At 39.6% G+C, this 22313-nt stretch overlaps 1 protein-coding gene and 2 long non-coding RNA genes across 3 annotated transcripts in view; 1 reads left to right on the top strand and 2 right to left on the bottom strand.

Moving 5' to 3' along the window:
• The window catches only part of arrdc1b (arrestin domain containing 1b), a 39999-nt gene extending 27529 nt beyond the window's left edge, over nucleotides 1-12470 (bottom strand). The window contains exon 1 of the mRNA XM_010877949.4: nucleotides 12250-12470. Within this exon, the coding sequence (XP_010876251.1) occupies nucleotides 12250-12367 (118 nt within the window). The 5' untranslated portion in view covers nucleotides 12368-12470. The remainder of the gene's footprint in view (nucleotides 1-12249) is intronic.
• LOC109616629 lies at nucleotides 11930-14646 on the top strand. The gene is made up of 4 exons (XR_002197862.2): nucleotides 11930-12015; nucleotides 12385-12508; nucleotides 12705-12769; nucleotides 13999-14646. It is a non-coding gene; the product is annotated as an uncharacterized LOC109616629 (long non-coding RNA).
• A 5294-nt stretch (nucleotides 14647-19940) lies between these two features.
• On the bottom strand, nucleotides 19941-22133 carry LOC109616578. The gene is made up of 2 exons (XR_002197772.2): nucleotides 21536-22133; nucleotides 19941-21333 (listed from the first exon to the last, which is right to left on the bottom strand). It is a non-coding gene; the product is annotated as an uncharacterized LOC109616578 (long non-coding RNA).
• Between the last annotated feature and the right edge of the window lie 180 nt (nucleotides 22134-22313).

Here is a 22313-nt window from a genome sequence, read left to right as displayed (position 1 = left end):
AACAGAATACCATCCCCACTGTCAAGCATGTTGGTGGCTCACTGATGGGGGTGGGGGGGTGAGCTCTAAAGGCACAGGGAATCTTGTGAAAATTGATGGCAAGATGAATGCAGCATGTTATCAGAATATACTGATAATTTGCATTCTTCTGGAAGAAAGCTGCACATGGGACGCTCTTGGACTTTCCAGCACAACAATGACCCTAAGCACAAGGCCAAGTTGATCCTCCAGTGGTTACAGTAGAAAAAGGTGAAGGATCTGGAGTGGCCATCACAGTCTCTTGACTTTAATATCATCAAGCCACTCTGGGGAGATCTCAAATCTGTGGTTCATGCAAGACGACCAAAGACTTTGCTTGACCTGGAGGCATTTTGCCAAGACGAATGGGCAGCTATACCACCTGCAAGAATTCGGGGCCTCATAGACAATTATTACAAAAGACTGCACGTTGTCATTGATGCAAAAGGGGGCAATACACAATATTAAGAAGTAAGGGTTTTATGATTGTGCCATTCTGTTATGACTTACAGTTTAATGTGAATCCCATAATGGAATAAAAGACGTGTTTTGCCTGCTCACTCATGTTTTCTTAACAAATGGTACATATATTACCTATTCACCAAGGCAAGGGTATGAAACCTTTTGAGCACCGCTGTATTTTGTCAGCAATTATTTTGTAATAGTACTTTTGAATTACAGAAATAAATCTGGTAAGATGTAAAATGAATCAAACGTATTTTTGAAGTTTTATACTGTATTATAAGAACATAATCAGTGACCCGTTAAACATTGTACATTAGAATAATGAAACAAATACAAAATATAGCATTGACGTTAGTCTTTCTTTCAACATCAGAAAGACCAAGTATTTTTAGAATCCAATTCTTGCCAATAAGAAAAAAAATGTAGTCAAACATTCTAAACCTACTGTATTTACAAACAAATTAGCATTATCATTACTTTATGTTCCCAAAATGACTCCCTTGGGATATACAATAGAACATACAGTACATGCCTCATAGGCTTAGTTGAGCAGATCCATAGGCTTAGTTGAGCAAAAAGTACAAAGCACAAAACAAACACAGCATACTTTAGCCTAAAAACATAGCTATAAAGATGTTTTTCTTATAAAATGGATGGTAAGTTTAAATCCATTGCACAGTTTAATTAATTATAGAATGGTTACATCTATTCAGGCCTCAAAACTCAGTGTTTTACCAAAACAAATATGTGTGTTCACTTTGTTATTGGTTCAGCTGAGATTCATAGCTTTAAAGGTACAGTGGTTTGGAAGCCTCCAGTTTTGCGTCAGACTTATTAGAAGGTCAAACCTCAACCATAAAAAGATGTTCTCCACACATCCTATCCAGAAACATTATGAAAATAGGCACTCATGACTAAGTTGTTCTAGATAAAAGCATCTGTGAAATCACATTAAATATAGATGTAATCCAATGCCTTCCTCAGTATCTTCATTAAATCCTAAAGTGAAGCAAACTATTGAAGAGCCTCCTTGTGTTGCTCTCCACAACACTCTTTTTTCCACTTTATGAAATGTTGAAAAAGCATACAGGCAGTCGACCTAATGATCCATTTAAAATCTCTGGAAGTGAAGCCTGCCCTGACAGGACAGCAGAGGCTGTCGGTTCAGTTAAGGCCCCAAAAAGCCTGGGGTCATTTCTTTCAGAAGACCAAAGCCAGGGAGACAGGATTTACAAAGAACTGTTCCTCCTGGATCAGCCGGGTAGAATGTAACCAAGAGCATCTTTGCTCAGTGTAAAAGGTAGTATTAGACTGATTGTGTCTTAAGTATTTTGCATGTCTTCTAGCATAGTACGGTAGGAAGTTACTCTGTGCTTGCAGAGAGAGTGTGTGTGTGTGTGTGTGTGTGTGTGTGTATGTGTGAATGCGTGCATGCCTGTTCAGTGTACACAAGAGACAGCCTGGGGTAGTTATATACATCTACACGGTTGTCTCCTCCCTAAAACCCCCCATCCTTTGCCAAGTTAGGCTCTGATCTAGTGTGCCGCCTGCTTTCAGAGCCTACCCTGGCGGGCTGCAGTTCTGAGCAGCGAACCACAAGCTCAGCTCCAGTTTGGTTATCCCCAAAGAACACTTAATGATATCACCTGAAATCAGCAGAGACCAGTGGCATCTGACTAAGAACAGAGATGTCTTTTCTTCAGCGATGCTTAGTCGGGATTAAGGGAAGCAGATCACTTACTGTGAGGAAAAAAATATTTGAACCCCTGCTGAGTTTGTACGTTTGCCCACAGACAAAGAAATTGTTTTTATAATTTTTATGGTAGGATTATTTGAACAGTGAGAGACAGAATAACAACAACAAAATCCAGAAAAACGCATGTCAAAAATGTTATACTTTTTTTTGCATTTTAATGAGTGAAATAAGTATTCGACCCCTCTGCAAATACTTATAGATGAAAAGATCAGGGGCTATTTTTTTATGAGAAACTAGAAACGGAACCAGGCCCGTGATCAGAGGGGACAGATGTTGTTGCCCCTGGCAGGATTCGATCTGTGGTTTCCTATGTGACATACTTTATCTTTAACCACTACGTTATATAAACAGTGGGTTGCCGCACGTGATACAACCCTGGTTGACTACATGGCAGTCCGCGTCGACAACCACTATGCTATTTAACAATGGGTAGACAGTCAGTCAGGCACTCACTCACTCAGAAAGAAACATTTGCTCTTCTTGGCCGGCTCTGCTTACGCAGTCCAGCAAAAGCTCCTACCCTAACTGCCTCTGTCCCATGCAGTGGTCTGTCCCATAGGGCCTTATGTCCTCACACACCACAACTCTATCAGACACTCCCCAGGGACAGTATTTCTCACTCAAACTGACTCCTAAGGTTCCAGTATGCTTCTTCATTTTGATAGCATACTTCTCAATTGAAATGCAGAGTGCATGTATTATGATTACATTTTTGGTGAATTTGTAAGCTTTGTTCTTCTTTCCAAGTATTTGTCCGCTCGACATTTCTCCTTTTGGCAACTCAATGTCTATAACCGAAATTGGATTGCTCAACTTGGCAGGATGGAAATTGAGTTAATTTCTTCATCTCTGTAAAGCCATATATGGCTAATACTATTGCAGCTCATTGCTCTCTACAGCTCCAGTGTAATAGTGACGCTCGTCCCCCCATGTTGTTGTTTTTCAAGAGAAGGTCGTTTTGAGGGAGTATGAGAGCAAACACTTTCAGTTTCACACGTTTGAAACCACAAACCAAAACAATAAAGAAATTGGCTTCCTTCAAACCAACACACATTCAGTCCACGTTGTTGTCCCATGTTTGTAGTGAACATTAGTGATGAACACATTTGCAATTTTCAATGTATTCCTATCGTGGTCACCTGTTGTACGTACACTACCATTCATAGGGTTGGGGTCACTTAGAAATGTCCTTGTTTTCCATGAAAACATACATGAAATGGGTTTGAATAGGAAATATAGCAAAAATAAATAGGAAATACTGTACGTGAATAAAACTACATTTTAATTGAAATAATAATTGTCCATAAAACTACCAATCAAGTACCATCCACACAGGGTATGGCATGGGGTTGAAAATGGAGACATAGCATTCCTTCTTCAAGATCCCTTTAACCCTGTACAAATCTCCCACTTCACCACCACCAAGGCACCCACACACCATCACCTTGCCTCCACCACGCTTGACAGGTGGCAGCAAGCACTACTCCAGCATCTTTTCATTTGGTCTGCATAAATACTTGATTTATATCATTTTATCCCAACTCCGTCAACTAGACCTAGCACAAATGTTACTGTTAGCATGTTTCATGCAGACATTCAACCATTCTTTTTAAAACTTTCCATGTTGATTCATATATCATTCAAAAGCTTGTTTTCCAGAGCACATCGTTAGCTAGTCCATACATGTCTTACATCCTTTGTAGATCTGATATTTTGTGTTGAAAGATGCATCATCCTTATTTCTGGAAAGTATATTCTAATTGCATTAGCTTATCTTTATCGGTCATTTTGTCCAAATTATGTTTTCCATGTGCCAATCAATTTTTCTTAGTCATCAATGGAGATACATTCACAATATTCCACACAAAAGTTCTTAGGTTTTATAGCCAGGCTTTTTTGAATAGCTTGTGTCATTTAGATTTCACGTGTCATTTTATCTGTAAATATAGGCAAAATATGCACCTGTCATACTGTACATATTAATATTGTTTTTTTAAAGAATTTTACAATATTTTGAGAAACTGTTCTGTAGAGGTCTGACAATTGGATCTCTTATCACAATGGAAAAACATTGTAGTTTGAAGTAATGTGTTGAAAAACATGATATGCAAATTAGTGAATATTTAAGGACATTTAGCCTCATTTGCATATTTTAATAGTTCAATAAATAAAACTTGTAATACAAAAATATCTTGTATTTCTAAATACTTGCAACTTGTAATGTTTCAGTCTGATAAGAGTAAAGGGGGAAAAAAATACCTATTAGAAAGTGGCGTCTGGCCTTAAAACATTGTGTGTTCTAATTTGTCCAGTCAGTCTCACATCCTCCAGCGCAGTACAGACAGAGCAATTACATTACTGATACCTTCAGGCCTTACTATATCCTCTCTAGTCTCCAGCCTCCACCACCCCAACACCACCCCTCCAGTCCCCAGCCTCCAACACCACCCCTCCAGTCCCCAGCCTCCAACACCACCCCTCCAGTCCCCAGCCTCCAACACCACCCCTCCAGTCCCCAGCTTCCAACACCACCCCTCCAGTCCCCAGCTTCCAACACCACCCCTCCAGTCCCCAGCTTCCAACAATACCCCTCCAGTCCCCAGCTTCCAACACCACCCCTCCAGTCCCCAGCCTCCAACACCACCCCTCCAGTCCCCAGCCTCCAACACCACCCCTCCAGCCTCCACCACCCCAACACCACCCCTCCAGTCCCCAGCTTCCAACACCACCCCTCCAGTCCCCAGCCTCCAACACCACCCCTCCAGTCCCCAGCTTCCAACACCACCTCTCCAGTCCCCAGCTTCCAACACCACCCCTCCAGTCCCCAGCTTCCAACACCACCCCTCCAGTCCCCAGCTTCCAACACCACCCCTCCAGTCCCCAGCTTCCAACACCACCCCTCCAGTCCCCAGCTTCCAACACCACCCCTCCAGTCCCCAGCCTCCAACACCACACCTCTAGTCTCCATGCTAACCCTTTATCTTTAAGGGGGATTGCATGAAAGCCTGACCTTTCTAGAAAATCATCCCCATGGTTTATCGAATTTGGATCATTATCATAAATAATGTTACAAGAAACCACTTTTCCTGAGCGCTTACAGTAGTAATAAACAATAGAACTACAGACTATTGACTGCTAAATTGCATTAAGTTAACAACAGATTACAACACACCCTTACAGGACAATCCCCTTGGTGGGAAGATGACTTATTTATTTTTTATCTGTGTCTCAGAGCAGGAAACCAACATCCTTTTCTCCTAAACAACATATCAGTGCTAGATGACTCATCCATTCCTACACAGGAAGTCTGACCTCTGGCTACCTTCACTGTCTGCACTAATCTGGAACAACTAAACATCTCAAAGCAGGTCAAATGACAGGGATGAACTAATTACTTACACCTGTCCAGTTCTTCAGATCATTGCAAAAGAGACAGGGAGAGGAAGTATTGTGCAGCCTAGAGTAGCATGTGAATTCATCCAAAAAGGGAACCATTTCAATACATTTCTCTATTGTTCCCAAATTAAAAAGTACATTTGGTGTAGCCTATCATTTTACTCAAGGCAACGCCTGATTCTGCAGTAGCTGAGATTATATTTGGCTGTGACATTACATCGACTAAGTCAATTTTCAGGTTTTAGTAAGCGTACCATTTGCACTTCAAGGTGAGCAGAGAGCAGGGACAGCCCCATTTCAATGAACTGCTGTGGTATGCAAGTAAAACTAGAGAAGAGATGAGAGACGTCAACTGTGTGCAAGTAAAACTAGAGAAGAGATGAGAGATGTCAACTGTGTGCAAGTAAAACTAGAGAAGAGATGAGAGATGTCAACTGTGTGCAAGTAAAACTAGAAAAGAGATGAGAGACGTCAACTGTGCGCAAGTAAAACTAGAGAAGAGATGAGAGATGTCAACTGTGTGCAAGTAAAACTAGAGAAGAGATGAGAGATGTCAACTGTGTGCAAGTAAAACTAGAGAAAATATCTGCTGTTGCTTCACTGACATCTGTAGCAGTTCATCTTGTCACGCTTTTGGCACACCAAAAACCACATTGACGGTGTTACAATGGCAAACTCTTGTCAAGTCAGTGTAGTCCTGGTGTAATCCTTGGCATCGTTGTAGTCCTGGTGTAATCCTTGGCATCGTTGTAGTCCTGGTGTAATCCTTGGCATCGGTGCAAAGTAATATTTGTCCCATTTTCGGCATAGGTCTGATAATTCTGGGATTGGGGTCTTTCAAAGGTCAACTGCAGCCATTTAGCAAATGATCTAATCAACACAGACAAACCATGTGAATCACTACAATTTTACACAAGTGGAGTCCAATGAACTCAGTGTGTGATTTAGAAGGACAATTTAGTTTTTCCATTACCATAACTTTGATTAGTTAGGTAAGTAAAAACTGGAACATGCAAAAATCTAAGTATCAAATGTGTAGTACATTGATTCGCATGTAACTACAGTACTGTGTCGCAGGATTCCAGGTGATGACCCTATCAGGTAATTGGCAGCTAAATCTGTCAGTCTTACCAGTCACATCCTCCTGATTTGCTTGGGACAGGTTTTGTGTAGCACATGTACAGAATGTTTTGAACATGGGAACATGTGTCCTGTGGGGTGGGTCAAACAGAATGCTAATCCACAGGGAACAGGCCTGGCATTGTTAGGCTCATTCCTTTTCTGTGATCTTTGCTTTCACTTTATTCTTCTTCACATTTTGGCAGGTAAAACTTTGCTACTACTATTTTTACATGCACTAGTCGGGGAGGGGTTGCAGGCGTGGAAAATAAGTGAGAGTTAGTGGTTGCCCAGCCAACAGGCACTCACCGGGGAATGATAAAATTAGGAAACTGATAACATGACTTTGCACAGTGGCACCATCCAACTGTGCTTTAAAGCCCTGTATTTTTCAGGACTAGCAGGACAAACTGATACAAGGCAGTCATGGAAACATGACAAGGATATTAGTGTGTTTTTAGTGTCGTTGACACGAGGGCAGTGGTTACTTATTATCGTTTGTGAGTGTTGGGTTACAGTTCATGTTAATCTGATTAGATCGCTACAGTACATGGTAAACTAGGAACTATTATTAGCCAGCCATAAACAAACAAGAAAGAAAAACTAGGCACACCTAGTTCAGCCGGCAAGTGGGTAGAAGTGACTGTAGTGAGTCAGGGTCGGGGGCTTGAAGCAGCTCCTTATGGGCAGAGTCTAGAAACCTAGTAGCCAGCAGACTTTGGGCAATTACCATGACGTTATCGCCCACCTTCTATCCAAGTGTCATGAAACAGATTCAAGCTTTGTCAGTGGGGAATGACGCATTAAACATGGGCTGGCACCTTACCCTATAAAATATTGATAATCCAGGAACCTATGCAAGCGTACTATTGGTGGATTTTAGCTTCGCATTTACACCACCACACCATAAACCCTGGGAACCATTCAAGCCATGACTTTCTGTTAATTTCTGGAACATCATTTTATTACATAGCTAAAGTAAGATTGTCAATATGGCCGAGCAACATCAATTTATCCAGCAATGCCTGTCTGGCCCCCAAGCAAACAAGCTAACGCCGACTGCAGCTATAGCCTGGGCATAGGCTGAATGGACCGGGTCCCAACATGACCAACAACAAAAACGGTACGTGTTTATCAGGGAAGAAAATAATTTACATCCATCAGATACTTTTTTAGTAAAGTTTTTTCTGGCTAGCAGTCCTAGCCACCTTGAAGGAATGGGGGTTTTATCCCAGGCCGTCTTTCCTGCAACGTCAGATGTGCAACACAACTGTCCCAGCATCATTACATACGTACCAATGGATCACTGTCATATGCATTACGAATGATAGTGTTATCCCTATGCATAGATTTTAGCTCTGCATTTTAAGGGCCTGTAAACAGGAATTTCCACTGGACATTAACAATTGTTAGTCAGTCACTCTGCCGGTCAGTTAGAGACATTCGCTCTTCTTGGCCGGCTCTGCTTATGCAGTCCGGCAATAACTGAATAAGTCCAGGTCCCATTTTCCACCTTGATGCTGTCAGTCTGCTTGGCCTTGTAAACCGGTTTTACAGTTTCTTCCCAATTTCATGACATCAACACATTTGTCGGGGTGAAGAACCCTCTTACATTTCCCTACAAACGGAACAAACATTAGTGCTCCCTTCAATAGACAGACCAGATGCTACTATCAACCCACCATACTGGGTCTGCAAACCTGTTTTTATTTTGAGTTTATCTATGTAGGCATAATAGTTAAAGGTTATTGGAAATGCTGATGGAATGTGTCCTCTTCACCTGCAATGTTAGATTTCATTTCAAGTATGGGAAAAACAGCCCCAGCTTTGGACACTTCCTAAAATAAGTAATTTCCTCATAAGAGCCTGTCGGCAGTTCCCAAACAGACAGATATGTGATGTTCTCACCTGAAAAGGTTTGTTTCATTTTCCAACAGTCTAACGTATAAACACTCGCAAGAGCCCAGTGACACGGCCTTCATCAGAACGATGAAGGTTTTCACCTGCCATGTTAGCTAAAAAAAAACAGCATCACCTCTGGACACTTCCAGTTTCAGACAGACGTCAACTACCAATGATACATCTTGACAGCAAGCCTTCCAACACTTGCTGGAAGCAGGCGTATGAATACAGTAGCGTTATGTTACATGACCAGACGTACACATTCACACAGGGGCTCACCATTGAGCAGGACGGACACTGACTCGCTCAGCCGCCACGACAGCTCTAAAAAGGGGTTCCTTCGCCACTGATGGAATGCTACCAAAAAAATAATGGAATAATTGACCCAGTACTGAACAACTGGTTGCGTATGCATTTCAAGTTGAAGCAAGTGCATTTTTTTTTGGTGTGCCCACTGTGTGTTCCTCTGCAACCTAATCAATGCCGACTAATGATGAAGCCTTCATTCATAATTCAGTGGAACATCGAAGGTCCAGCTCTACTTATTAATCCTATCAGACATGTCAGAGGGTTCCAGATACTTCGGTATTTACTATTCCATTTCCTGCATGATGATACTGGGCAACTGCATTCACTGCACTCAGACCACAACATAAAGACGGGACTGCTGCTGACCCATAGCCTGGATAAACAAAAATACACATGTATACAACAGGTACAATGATTCATCTGCCCACAGAAAAGCCAAACCCTCTGATGTCAACCAGACTGATCTCTAAAATGCCTGTGTACAGTGCAGGGCCAGCCAGGGTTGGCGACAGCGAAAGGGCTGACTACTTGGTTAAACATCAGCAGAATAAATGAAAAAGGTCCTTGAGGACTGATTGCCTCTTAGGCCTTACAGAGTTTTATCTTACCCGCTTCCCTTGACTAACAAACCCTGTTGGATGGCAGTGCCCATCCAACAATTGGCAGTGAAGCTTGAGTTTCTTTAGGCAACCTCCATGGCAAACCTATCCGATGAAGACCTGAGTTGTGACATTCGTTACACAGGACAGTGAGCCATCTACTTTATTTGAGTAGATATCAGTTAGGATATCTAAGAGTGGGGCAGCAGCAACAACAGCAAGCAATGATGGGATGCATATGTTAGAACATTGAGTGTTGGTATTTTGAGTGACAGGGTTATCAGATAAAACTCTCTTCTTAATAAACCTACCCATTTTCTATTCTCACTAATGTAAACATACTGTACAGTGGATAAAAACATATATAATATATAATGTTTTTTGAAAGGGAGTTTTGGGAGAGGGGATGATAAATCATATAGGGCAATGACAGACTGTGGCACTATATCTAAAATGATGATTCAATTGACTACTTAGCCAGGCATTTAAATTCTGTCTTAACCTAAAGCACATTCCTTCAGCAAGGTAGTGCCATATTTCACACTGATGGAGGAAGACGACATGCTCTGGTCATGTGCTTCTCAACAGCTGACTGATGTGAGTGCTGTAGCTATGTACAAACAGACTGCATTGATGTGCTGTCTTACAGTACCTTTTACGTAATAATTGCAATCAAGTGTTGCATAAGAACAGAAATAATCATACAGCACGGAGGTTGAATCTATGTGAGACTGAAGGGCAGATGTTTACCATGATCTTAGTGCCAGACATGCTGCATGGAAATGGGTCGCAGCAAAAGCCAGATGTTTTAGCTTTCTGAACTGCTGTCTCACTCTAGGTGAATGATACATTTTCAGTGCTTTGACTAGCATACTGTAAGATTCATAACATGAAAAAGTCCCAGCTGAAATGTACCCTAAATACAGCGAAAAGGTCTCAAATACTGAAATTTTTTTATAACCGGCCCGACGCTCAATATGAAAAGAACTTTGATCGTGTACTTCTCGGTTAAACACACTGCTAAGGCACAGATTCCACACCATTAAAGTGTGTCTTCTAGCTAATCCATATACACATAGCTGAAAGCCACACCTCTGCATCTTCTTCAGTGGTTCCTCTACCTCCAAGGGGATACAGTATCCAACTACTTAAGTGACAAAGTTACTTCAACGCTCCCCAACTGCTGGCTGCTACAAGGGTGTTGACCACACCTCCGGGACGCCAAGTCCCAGGGGTCAGTGACCTCTGAATCAGCCCATTACTAGTCCCATCCATCACAATAGGGAAAAATGAGTGCCTGGAACCGGAACTTGGTGGGTGTGTGGTGTCAAGTGCACAGCTATGTCCAGTATGACCTTATAGTAAGAACCGCCAGTGCCGTGGGTCCTCTAGAGACACCAGACAAGTGATTCATACATAATGACATGTCAGTCTGTTTCCATGTGAAGGTGTTTCATAGACAAACAGAGACTGAACAGGAAGCCACACAGGATTCACATTTCTGGGTGTATAACAGGTCAAATTACAACAATATGCTTTTAAACAAATTAATTTGAAATCAGATATGCTGAAGTCAAATGTTTTTCTTCATATTCTCTCCAAGTCCCAACTCAGAGGTATGTTAGGCAAGACATGGTACAAGGCTGTGAATGGGGACGTGTCCGCAGGGGAGAACAGACTTAGTGTTGTTTAACTTTCTTTACACCATGTGAAAAAAGGAAGGGTGGATTGTTGGTGTATAAAGGTAACTCATTCCAGGGTTCCATTTGCATTGTGTAACAGACCTTATCTGAAAGTTGTCTACAGGTTGATTGAATTCCCCCATTATACAGCAGGAATCCTGTCAAGGATCACTTCTACACACAATATAAACAATAGATTCTTTGTGTACCTCCATGGAAACCCTACAAGCAGACCTCGACCTTACTTAACCTAATTTCTCCTACATGTCTACCATCTCAAAAGCACAGTTTATACCTGATTCTAACATGTGTCCTTGTCCTTATCTCATCCATATTCTAATTGTGCCAACATGTTTGATAATAGTCAGATGTATTCAATTAAAACGGACATAGTCAGGACGAATGAAGTAAGAACAATGTATAAATCGGGCTGTATAAATCTATTAAACGATGTTTCTTCCTAATAACAATGTCCTTAATTGACAAAATTCTCACCAAGAAATAAAAAAAATACACAACCACACCTGTTGATGGATCTATGTTTAGGTTTTCCACCACAACACAGAGTAAGATCGGACTGCTAAAAAATATGAAACCGTGAAAATTAAGCTATAGCTTGCAACTCAAAGTCATAATCAACTAGGCTAAACAGGATGCGGAAACGACAGCAATTGTTAAGTGTTAGAAACCACCAGTAAAATCCTGAAATAACAGTCAAGAACAGGCATGTCCACCCAGCAACAATCGTAATTGCTTCCCAGCAACAATGGTAATTGCTTCCCAGCAGAGGTTGCAAGGCGACTTAAATTATATTTTGCATGGAAATAGATTTATAGCAGAGAACAAAATACAGAGACATGTAATTGTAAGATGCTGTCGTTGTTTTAAGCCATACAACGAGGGCAAGTTCATTTCCTACTCGTTACGCCGATATCGAACCGTGATGCACTTTCTTGAATCAGTGTAGTCTACATTTCTCCAAAAAAAATTAATGTTATCTTACCCTTATATTGCAGTGAGTTACTAGTTATAATGTTTACAGTTCCACTTATGGATTCGCCAGGACTGTAGACCACTTTGCTGTTGGTGAAAGTAATATCGAATAGCTGAAGCTTGCCCATGACTCCGCTTCTCACAGCAAAAAGCCGATGGTTGTGCTGGAGTCAACAGTCTACCGCGGAGATGGAAGCAGAGCAGAGCACTCTAGTCCCACCTGCAGCACGCTCTCCGCAGCTACCATGAGAAGTGACGTCATTACAAACGTTTGAAACATTGATTTACACAGTAATTCTAGTTTCTTTTGCGATTCAGACAAAATGAAAATGAAAATAAATGTCTCTGTCCTTATGATTTATTATATGTTATAGTAGTCTTTACAAATCAAAATAAATGTAGTAAATTTAGAAAATGTTAATCAATATATCAAACATTTAAAGAGATATGTTCCTATAATTTCAGAACCTTTAAACAGTGCTATATCTTGGACAGATGGGTCTCTGAAGCTATTCACTCTATGAAAAAAGGTAAATTCTCTGGTGCTGACCACCTCTCTTTTGTGGTTTATATATTTCTTTTTGGGACATTATTGAAACTGCATTATTGGAGATGTTTAAATAATCTATGGACAGAAAGAAAACGTCCACAACAAGGAAACAAGATTTGATTACCTTATTACCTAAATCAGATAGGGATGATCTATTTATTGAAAATTGCAGACCTATAACCCTTCTAAATGTAGATTACGAAATAATTTTGTATAGTTTATACTAAACGTTTGAAAGTAAATTATACATTAAACTCTTTTGACATGGTCAATCAACAAACAATACCAATCAAAATCTTGGACACTTTCAAGGGTATTTCTTTAGATTTACTATTTTCTAAAGAGTAGAAGAATAGGGAAGACACCAACACTATGAAATAACACGTGTGGAATCATGTAGCATCATCCTTTGCCTTGATGACGGCATTGCACACTGCCTTGTTAAAAATACATTTGGGGAATTTCTTTCCCTATTATTGCATTTGAGGCAATCAGTTGTGTTTTGACAAGGTAAGGTTGGTTTACAGAAGACCATCATAATGTCTGTACTTTAACAACCATCCATCATTTCATCACATGAAGAAATTCAAGTGCCGTCACAAAGACCAACAATGATGAAACAGGCTCTCATGAGAACCGCCACTGGAAAGAAAGACCCAGAGTTACCTCTGCTGCAAAGTATAAGTTAATTAGAGCTACCAGCCTCAGAAATTGGCAGTTAAATGCACCTCAGATTGAAGCCCAAATAAATGCTTCACAGATTTCAAGGAACAGATACATCTCAATATTGTCTGTTTAGAAGAGACTGTCTGAATCAGGCCTTAATTATAAAAAGTAGGCAAAGAAATCACTATGGAGGACACCAATAAGAAGAAGAGATTTGATTGGTCCAAGAAACACGAGCAATGGACATTAGACCAGTGGAAATCTGTCCTTTGGTCTAATGCGTTGAAATGTGAGATTTTAGGTTCCAACCCCCTTGTCTTTGTGAAACGCAGAGTGGGTGAACGGATTAACTCTACATGTGTGGTTCCTCACATGAAGCATGAAGTAGAAAGTGTGATGGTGTGGGGGTGCTTTCCTGGTGACGCTGTCAGTGATTTATTTAGAATTCAAGACACACTCAACCAGCATGGCTACCTCAGCATTCTGCAGCGATATGTCATCCCATCTGGTTTGCGCTTAGTACTATCTTTTGTTTTTCAACAGGACAATGATCCAAAACACACCTCCAGGCTGGAGAGTGATGGAGCGCTACAATAGATGACCTGGTTTCCATAATCACCCGAACAACCCAATTTAAATGGGCCGCAGAGTGAAGGAAAAGTAGCCAACAAGTGCTCAGCATATGTGAGAACTCCAAGTTGGAAAAGCATTCCAGGAGATTATCTCATGAAACTGGTGGAGAGAATGCCAAGAGTGGGCAAAGCTATAATCAAGCCAAAGGATGGGTACTTTAAAGAATCTAAAATATAAATGTATTTTGATTAGTTAAAAAAAAAAAAATTACTACATGAGTCCATGAGTTTCTACTTCAGGCTCTTCAGATCGGTTTTGGAAAGAATGTCATTTCTATTATAGCAATGTTTAATAGAGATATCAATAGTTGTATCATTTTCTATCTTAATACTTCAAAAATATTTTAAAATGTTCTGTTTTGATTCTGCCCATCCCTCGCTCATTTGGAGCACTGCTAATCTGTTTAATGTTGTTATTGCCCTCATCTGTGTTTCCAATTACGGTTCCTATTTAACTTTCTTCCCTCGTGTCTTGTCATTCATTGTTTTGAATTCCAATGTGAATTGTTCTAGTTCTGTTACATTTGAAGTTATGTTATTAAAGTCCTCTGTTTTCTCAGCGTCTCATCAACAAATTCAGATAATTGTTTACAATAATCTCTTGCCTGAAAATTCTCATAATGATACATTTTCCACACACAATACCATAAATTTGCTCAAAGCCCATAAAGAATAGAGGCACTTTTTAGCCCACTACTGTCCTCCAACTTCCATCAATTGAGTTAAGCTAACCAAAAAGTACTTACAAATTTCTTTAGAAGTTCACACAGGGGCATATAGGTGCTATCCAGAAATTCCCAAACACACAAACACCTAAGCTATCCCTTAAAAGGTAATCCATCTACTTTTTACTCCATCTTTGATTTCATCCCTCAACCTTTTTCATTTATTTCACCCTTTCTCCATCTTCCCATTACTTCATTAATAGTGTACATGTGCAGTAGGTGATACGTTATAGTGCAAGCTGGTGGCAGGGCACCTCATGGACTGCACTGAATGGGCCTTTCTTTGAAGAATACTGCTGTATTTAATCCTTACATTTATCTCCCCTTCATTTTATACACCCTTAACGTCCTCCATCTTTAACTTCTTTAATTGTGTATGAAAGTGATGGGTGATACATTCAAGTACAAGCTGGTGAAACAGACAGTACTGGCATTCACACAGATATATACACTTACACACAAAAACAAGTACTGTATGCACACATTGATGTACACAGACATGCACGTGTTTGCATGCATATGTGTGTGTGTGTGTGAGTTAGATTATTACTGAGTTTTATCACAGTCATTACTTGCCAGAAAAGCAGAGTTTGGTCTACATCACATGTAATGACAGATTATTCCAAGAGAAAAGAGAAACAAGCTTGTTGCCATGTTACTGCCAGTATCCATGGAAATGCCTCTGATCTTGTATGAATAATTATTACATTTTGAAGCAGCATGTGCCCTCCATTTATTCAGAGGTCTGAAAAAAATTGCAGAAATTACCCTCTTCAACTTCAATTGAATTTATGTTTGTAAAGTAACTACCATTTTAAAGGAAAACACTACTAAAAACAGTTATTATTGTTATTTGTTTTGTTAGTGTATAGTGCCATATATTTTACATGTCAGCAATCTTTTGAAGTTTTCAAACTATAGAAGCTTCCACTTCGAGAAAGCATCAATGTGTGTAGATTTTTGTATTACATTTGGTGTCTGTATCAATACACTAATTAAACAAATACTTTTTTTTACAGTTCCTTACTTGTAAAGATGTAAGATGGCATTATACTTTACACTCATTGAGACAGACAACTACTTGGAGGTTAATCCAATAATTATGTTACTACTTATGACATTTTCATGCTAGGCTATTAATCACAGATTCAGATATGTAAATCAGCATAGAATACACTTTAAAAAAACATGTCAAGAGTTTTGCCTAGGGGGTGAGCCAGTGTATTTGAAGATAGGGTTAGAGTTTATCCAGGATTTGAACATTGGACAGAAAAAAAGACAGTGATACTTGGCAGGTGACTGTGAAATAACTTCCAGTTTAACCCCTGGTGATGAAAAATTCATGATGTCATGAATTGTCAGTGGATGAGACAGATGGATTTGATGTGTTATAGTCTGCTTTTCCTCACCAGATGGCTTGTTGGTTATGAATGAGCTAACCTAATTCAATGCATTTACAAGTGTATTTGACTGTAGTTGTCATCACAATGAAATGGTTTACAATGAAAGTTTAGTGTTACAGTGTTTATTGTCATTGAGGTCCAGTATAAGCGGTGACAATCTAAAGGTCCTTCAAAAATCTAACAAAATGAATAATATGCAACCAGACGAAAACAACAACCAACCACTTGCCTTTGGATTGTATTGGAAAATCCTAATCAGATCATGAGAGTGTAGGGATCCCAGAGCATGGTGGTTTGATCACAGGCGCTTGTCAGTGAATGAACGGGTGGCCGGATCAGGAATGAGAGAGGAGCTGGGGAAGCACGAAGGAAACACGGGCTGGACAGAATGTGGTTATTAGAGTCTTACAGAACACCATTTTCTGAAGTGTTTTAAAGCATTAACGTACACTGCAGCCCTTCTTCACTCATCTCCCTGATGCTAGTGTTGGAGCAGCAGCTCATTTTCATTCCAGTTTCCCTTTATTGGTTTCGGGTCCAGTGTGGCAGACCTCATAAACCCGGTGCAGCAGGAAGTGTGCCATCCACAGGTGGTCTCCCATCTCCATGCTCTTTTACCGACCCACCTAGGACTCCCACTGAGAGGGAGAGAGAATGGGAGAGTATTTCTGGTACACATTGAAACTACTTTTTAGTATTTTGTCATTTGGATTTCACTGGCCTGAACTATACACCAATGTATATTGTATACATGTCAAATTAAGGACTGTATTTTGTATATTGTAAGAATCTAATTTTGTTAAAGTGGTGGAGTTCATTCACAAAATAATACCCAGAATGCATTGTGAATATTATATTTAGATTAAATAATGCCCTGCATTTCGTTTTGACATTTTGGTGTTTAGGGTATATAGTAATTGTAATTTTAGCCTATCTCTGATCATGGCATATAATGCACTGTCTTGGAGATATAGCTGTATAGTGTTCTGTGAGGACCTAATGTTTTAGAGTGGATGAAAGCAAAGGTACTCATATGCCTGACCACTGAAAACATGTTGGATAAATTCTGATTGTCCAAATGAGATCCCACTCATTTACTAAGTTGACACCGAAACAGTTGTAAAATACATTTTATTCAATTGAGCACCTGATCAAAGTAAAGCTAGCTACTTGCAAGAAGTGAATCAGAATAGAGTTTGAATGGGGGCATTGTCTGATCAAGGCTTATTAGAGATTCACTTAAATTAATTTTGTGAGAGAAGTTGAATTCAAATGTTCATTTGGATCATCAGAATTGAGAATTGTTTTTGTCTTGCCCAGTTGACTGACACAGAGCCATGTCTAGGGTCAAGATGACACCTGAGAACACGTTGTATAGTAGTAAATAATGTTGCTCAACAGGTAACTTCTCATTGACTTACATTGTCATCAGGAAAAGTTAAAACATCTTTGGTATTTTTGTTTATAGATCATCCTTTTCACTTGTCCTTTTAAGAAATTAGATACACAATTTTATTTCAAATAACTGACATTAATTTCATTTTAAGATATGACAAACCCTTTAATCCAACCAATGGCGGATACATTTACGTTGTTTCTATTTAATTGATCTATAAAGAATAGCGTCTGAACAACAACCCGTTTTGGGTCACTAATTCACCAATCTACCTGAACAAACCATTAAAGCCAAGGGGGATTGTAAGTAGCATCATCAAACAACATGACAAAGATTAGGAAATAAACCAACAACTCAGAAGGCCTTTGAAGGCTAAGATGTATTCAATTCAGAAAGTAAAGACCTACTAAACAAACCTGAATTCTACTAAATACTTGGAATAAAATCCTTGTAACTAACAAATCATTGGGACAAGTTGCCCGTTTGTTTACATGAAACTATTTTGTTCTACTTGACACCTGGTAAAGTTTCACATAATATACTGATATGACGTTTTTTGTAACGCATTCCCCATGTGTTTCACTTTCTAACACATCATCTGTATTTTCAGTGTAATTATTATGGGATAAACATAACCCCTTACTATTTTGTTTGTGAACTGTTAAGAGTTTTGTCCCCCAATTTATGGAAATGAGCATGTGGTGATGTAGAAGAGAAAGGATCTCATCAGTCAATAGGTTTACTTATGTTTAGAGTCTTCTGTATAATCAAAAATCAAAAACACTATTTAAATAACAATAAACATGTTTCTAAATGGTATCAGATCCACATCTGGCTCTGTGGACTAGATTCTTTACTGAGTCAATGTTTACGTCTTTGGGAAAGTGTGTAAGAGAAGCACTGACAATAATCATCATGATCATCATTTTCTGCTTAATTCTCAATTAAGGGGACATGAAAACCCGTTATAAAAATACTGCCAGATATAGGCAAACATTGACATTTGGACCAGCATGCCTTAGGCAGCCAAAAGCTTCCTTCTAACAAGAATATACATAAGCACCCACCTGTGCCTGGGCAGGCCAGCCATCTGCTGAAAGAAGTCTTCTATTCAGCTACTGTAGAACAGGAGCACACAATTCCACAACACAGGCCAGTATGGTGGTGATGGCTCCTTATTAAACACACCTACTTTCCACTAGGTTGGCTTTCCTAAGACAAGCTGACTTCTAAAGACTGTACCGTATCCATGTCCAGATCGTTCTGACAAAGTCAATGACAACAACAAGGAGATAATGGGTGTCTATTTTGTGTGGTAGTCAGATAACATTCAAGGAGTATTAAGGTTGGGAGAGGCACTAAGCCTTAGTTACATTACTCATCTTTTAAAAGTCGGGTAAGTTTAAGTTATATACAAAAAATGGAAATGAAGTCTTCATCCTCTTCATTAAAATCCCTCCTTCCTTTGTATTCCTTTGTAACAGTCCAATATGGTGGTGCTCATAATCATTGTATGTGTTCCTCCATCATACACAGCAGTGATCCTGTATATTCACTGTAAGTCATTCAATGACTCATTTGAGAAACGTGTTTTAATGCAAATGTTATTAGAGCAACATCCATACTATTCTCTTGTCACGTCTTCCGATCCTCCTGCGTCCTCATCTGGTCAGTTGCGGCTCCGTCGGTCGATGTCACTGGCCTTCTAGCTGCCAACTCCCCCATCAATCACACCTGGTCTGTTAATTGTCTCCCATCATCACACCTGGTTCCCATTTTCTCATCAATGTATGTATTTATGTCTCCTCTGCCCCTCATTCTGTGTTCATCAATGTTACATGTTTCGTGTTTGACTTATCTGGACATGACCACTTATTTTTTCTTTACACATGTAAGCGTTATTCTTTCTAAGTGGACGTTACCACTTGTATTCTACGCATAAAGAGTTATTCCTAAGTATCTGGAATAAACCTTACTTCAGAACACAAGACCCTGCACCTGGTTTCTCCTACAATACGTGACATCTCTAGACAAAAGTAGATCCATATTGGGTTCTTCAGTTTGTCCACATAAGGGAACCTTTTCCAGCGCAGGAACTTTACCCAGGAACTAGGAACCTTTCGAGGAACTCACTTTGTTTCCACCGCAGGAACCAGGGTCTAAATTAAGTTCCTGGGACTATATTTTACCCCCAAAACAGTCCCTGCTCGGGGGTAGTACTTTCCCAAAGTACCGGAACTTTGGGGGTGGGGCTTACAGAGCTGAACGTTTCGGAATTGGAGCGGAGGCCAACGGTGAAGAGACACAGCCCACGGGTTAATTGCATTGAGCAATTGTACTAATATTTTTATTACACAGTTATATAATAAATATCAGGAGACATTTAATATATGCATTATTTCATGGTAACCATAAAAGTTGCAACCTTGGTCAGGAATGAATGTCCTAGCAATATAGTTCCATATATTCTGGGGCACATAATATGTTGCATGGTAACATCAATCATCATGTGTTAGGATATTGTTTCAAGTGTGTTTTTGTTTTTAATTGTTAATTGTTAGGCTTTTTTCCTTAGGCTGACAGAAAAACTTGAAATGTGAGTTAAAAAAAACTGTTGCAGACTTTTTTAGGCACAACCTTTTTCCTTTCTAAAGAATTCTTATTGTCTTCCACAGAATCATCAAATAACCCTTTCTAACAAAATCAGGTCCTAGGATGTTGAAGATATTAAGTACAACCCTTTAACATACAAATAACCCTTGTCTCGAGAAAGGGTTTTCATTTTGAGATAGTTCTTGTTAAAACTCAATTTCTCCGCAAAAAATAATTTTTAGTAAGAGTGTAGACACAGTATTGCGAACAGTATTGCGAACTTTTCATTTTTATCTGATTGAAAGAGACATTTCTAAACAAAATGGACACACAATTCCTGAATGCATTTGACAGACTCTCCTAAACCCCTCTTTTTCACATAACAAAATGTCATGCCTGTTAGTCTATATTAAGTACGTCACAAGCTTAATTTTGTTTAATAAGATGTTCAGAAGCTTTGCTTTCAAATAATTTTTTAAAATGTATATGAAAATTTAAGATCAATACTGTTTTTCAGAATGCAATTAGAATAATTGATTTAAAAAATCACACATTATAGAAATACATTTCAAACTAAGTCAAATGTATTTGACTCCTGGACTTTAGTAGGCTGTTGCTCAGTTTCTGAATATCATGGAGACAAATCAACTTGTATCTACCAAATATCAGATGTAGAGTGCATGTTGTCATTGATCAACATAAAACATTATAAAATGTCAAATACAACTTTAAAATGATATAATGTGACTGTAAAATATAAATTAACCAATAAATACATAAAAAGTGCAGTTTTCCCACTTGTCATCATATTGTATGCTACTGTTCTGAGGGGTTTAGACTTGATAACTGAGCAACTCCCAGTGCCCATGTGCTGCCCAATCATAGCAAACAGTTCATGGAGCAGACCAAGCTCATTAAAAATGTAAATGTTGAAGGAAGAGGCCTTCCATTTCATCACACCATTTTGGGGTTGCGGAATTGTCTGAAGTTCTGCTGAACAGTTACTTTTTCCAGTTTATGCCTTCCTGACAATCCGTCCACTCTTCCCAGCAGCTCTCCTCCAGTCTCGTCCTCTCTCTGCCCTGCAAGACTGGCTGCTGACTCGCCAGCTGCTAGGGCAAACTCGAGCACTGATCGGGCAAAGATCGAGGGATCAGGCTAACAGCTTAATTTAGAATAGCCTATATCATTTGATGCTGAGTAGTAAATGGATAACAGCCTGTAATGAGAGTGGTCAATACGAATAGATTGCAAATGTGAATGAAAGAATTGCCTTCTTTAGTCTACCAATACTATTTCATTCTTACACACTTGCCGTCAGATAAGCCTTACCTGGCACTCCACATTGGTCTGACGCGTTTGCGGGGTTTGGCGGCTTGCCTCCGGTACTGCATCCAGCCGCAGATCATCTCATGAGCAATCATCATATACAGCAGGAAGATTAGCACGGCGGGATCCATCCGAACGAACCGTAACCGGCGGCTGTGCAGTTATTCAAGGTGGAAAATGGCGCAAGCCTGTATACTATTTTTCTGGGTACCGGGAGAAACGTGAAAAACGCGAGTGATAGGCTTCCCTATTTATTCTCGAGACAAAGTATTTGTGTAAATGGCATCGCAACCGAGTTTTTCGAAAATCCAGCTCCCCCTATTTCCCGCCTTACACATCAATGGACGTATGCGCTTTCACTGTACTCTACCCCTGAAAAATCGAATCTATATACATACTACTACAGCAGAATATATGCCACCGCTACACCTATCAGTGCAGTGCAAAGCCAATTACAATCCTCTTTATTAGAGATTGTATTATCGAAAACAGACTACTGTGACTGACCATTATGCTTGACCGTAATACTACTGATGCCACAGAACAGGACAAGGATGATGTTGCCGTGGAGACATAGCAGTTGCTAGGGAATGTGTCGTCATTCCCCTGTCCATCTTTTTACAAATCAATATCTATTTGAACAGAGCAAAGCCATCTGAACTCTTGAGCAGCTATGAGCAAAAAGATGCAGTTTAATTACATAATTATGACTGATAAGACTCATAGAACACAGATTGATCCTTACAAGTTTTAGTGAAACAATTATGTGATATTATTGCAA

The sequence above is a fragment of the Esox lucius genome, chromosome 14 (assembly GCF_011004845.1).
Source record: "Esox lucius isolate fEsoLuc1 chromosome 14, fEsoLuc1.pri, whole genome shotgun sequence".
Taxonomy (NCBI): domain Eukaryota; kingdom Metazoa; phylum Chordata; class Actinopteri; order Esociformes; family Esocidae; genus Esox; species Esox lucius.
Note: the sequence above shows the minus strand (reverse complement) of the source record. Positions and strands in the feature narration are given on the sequence as shown.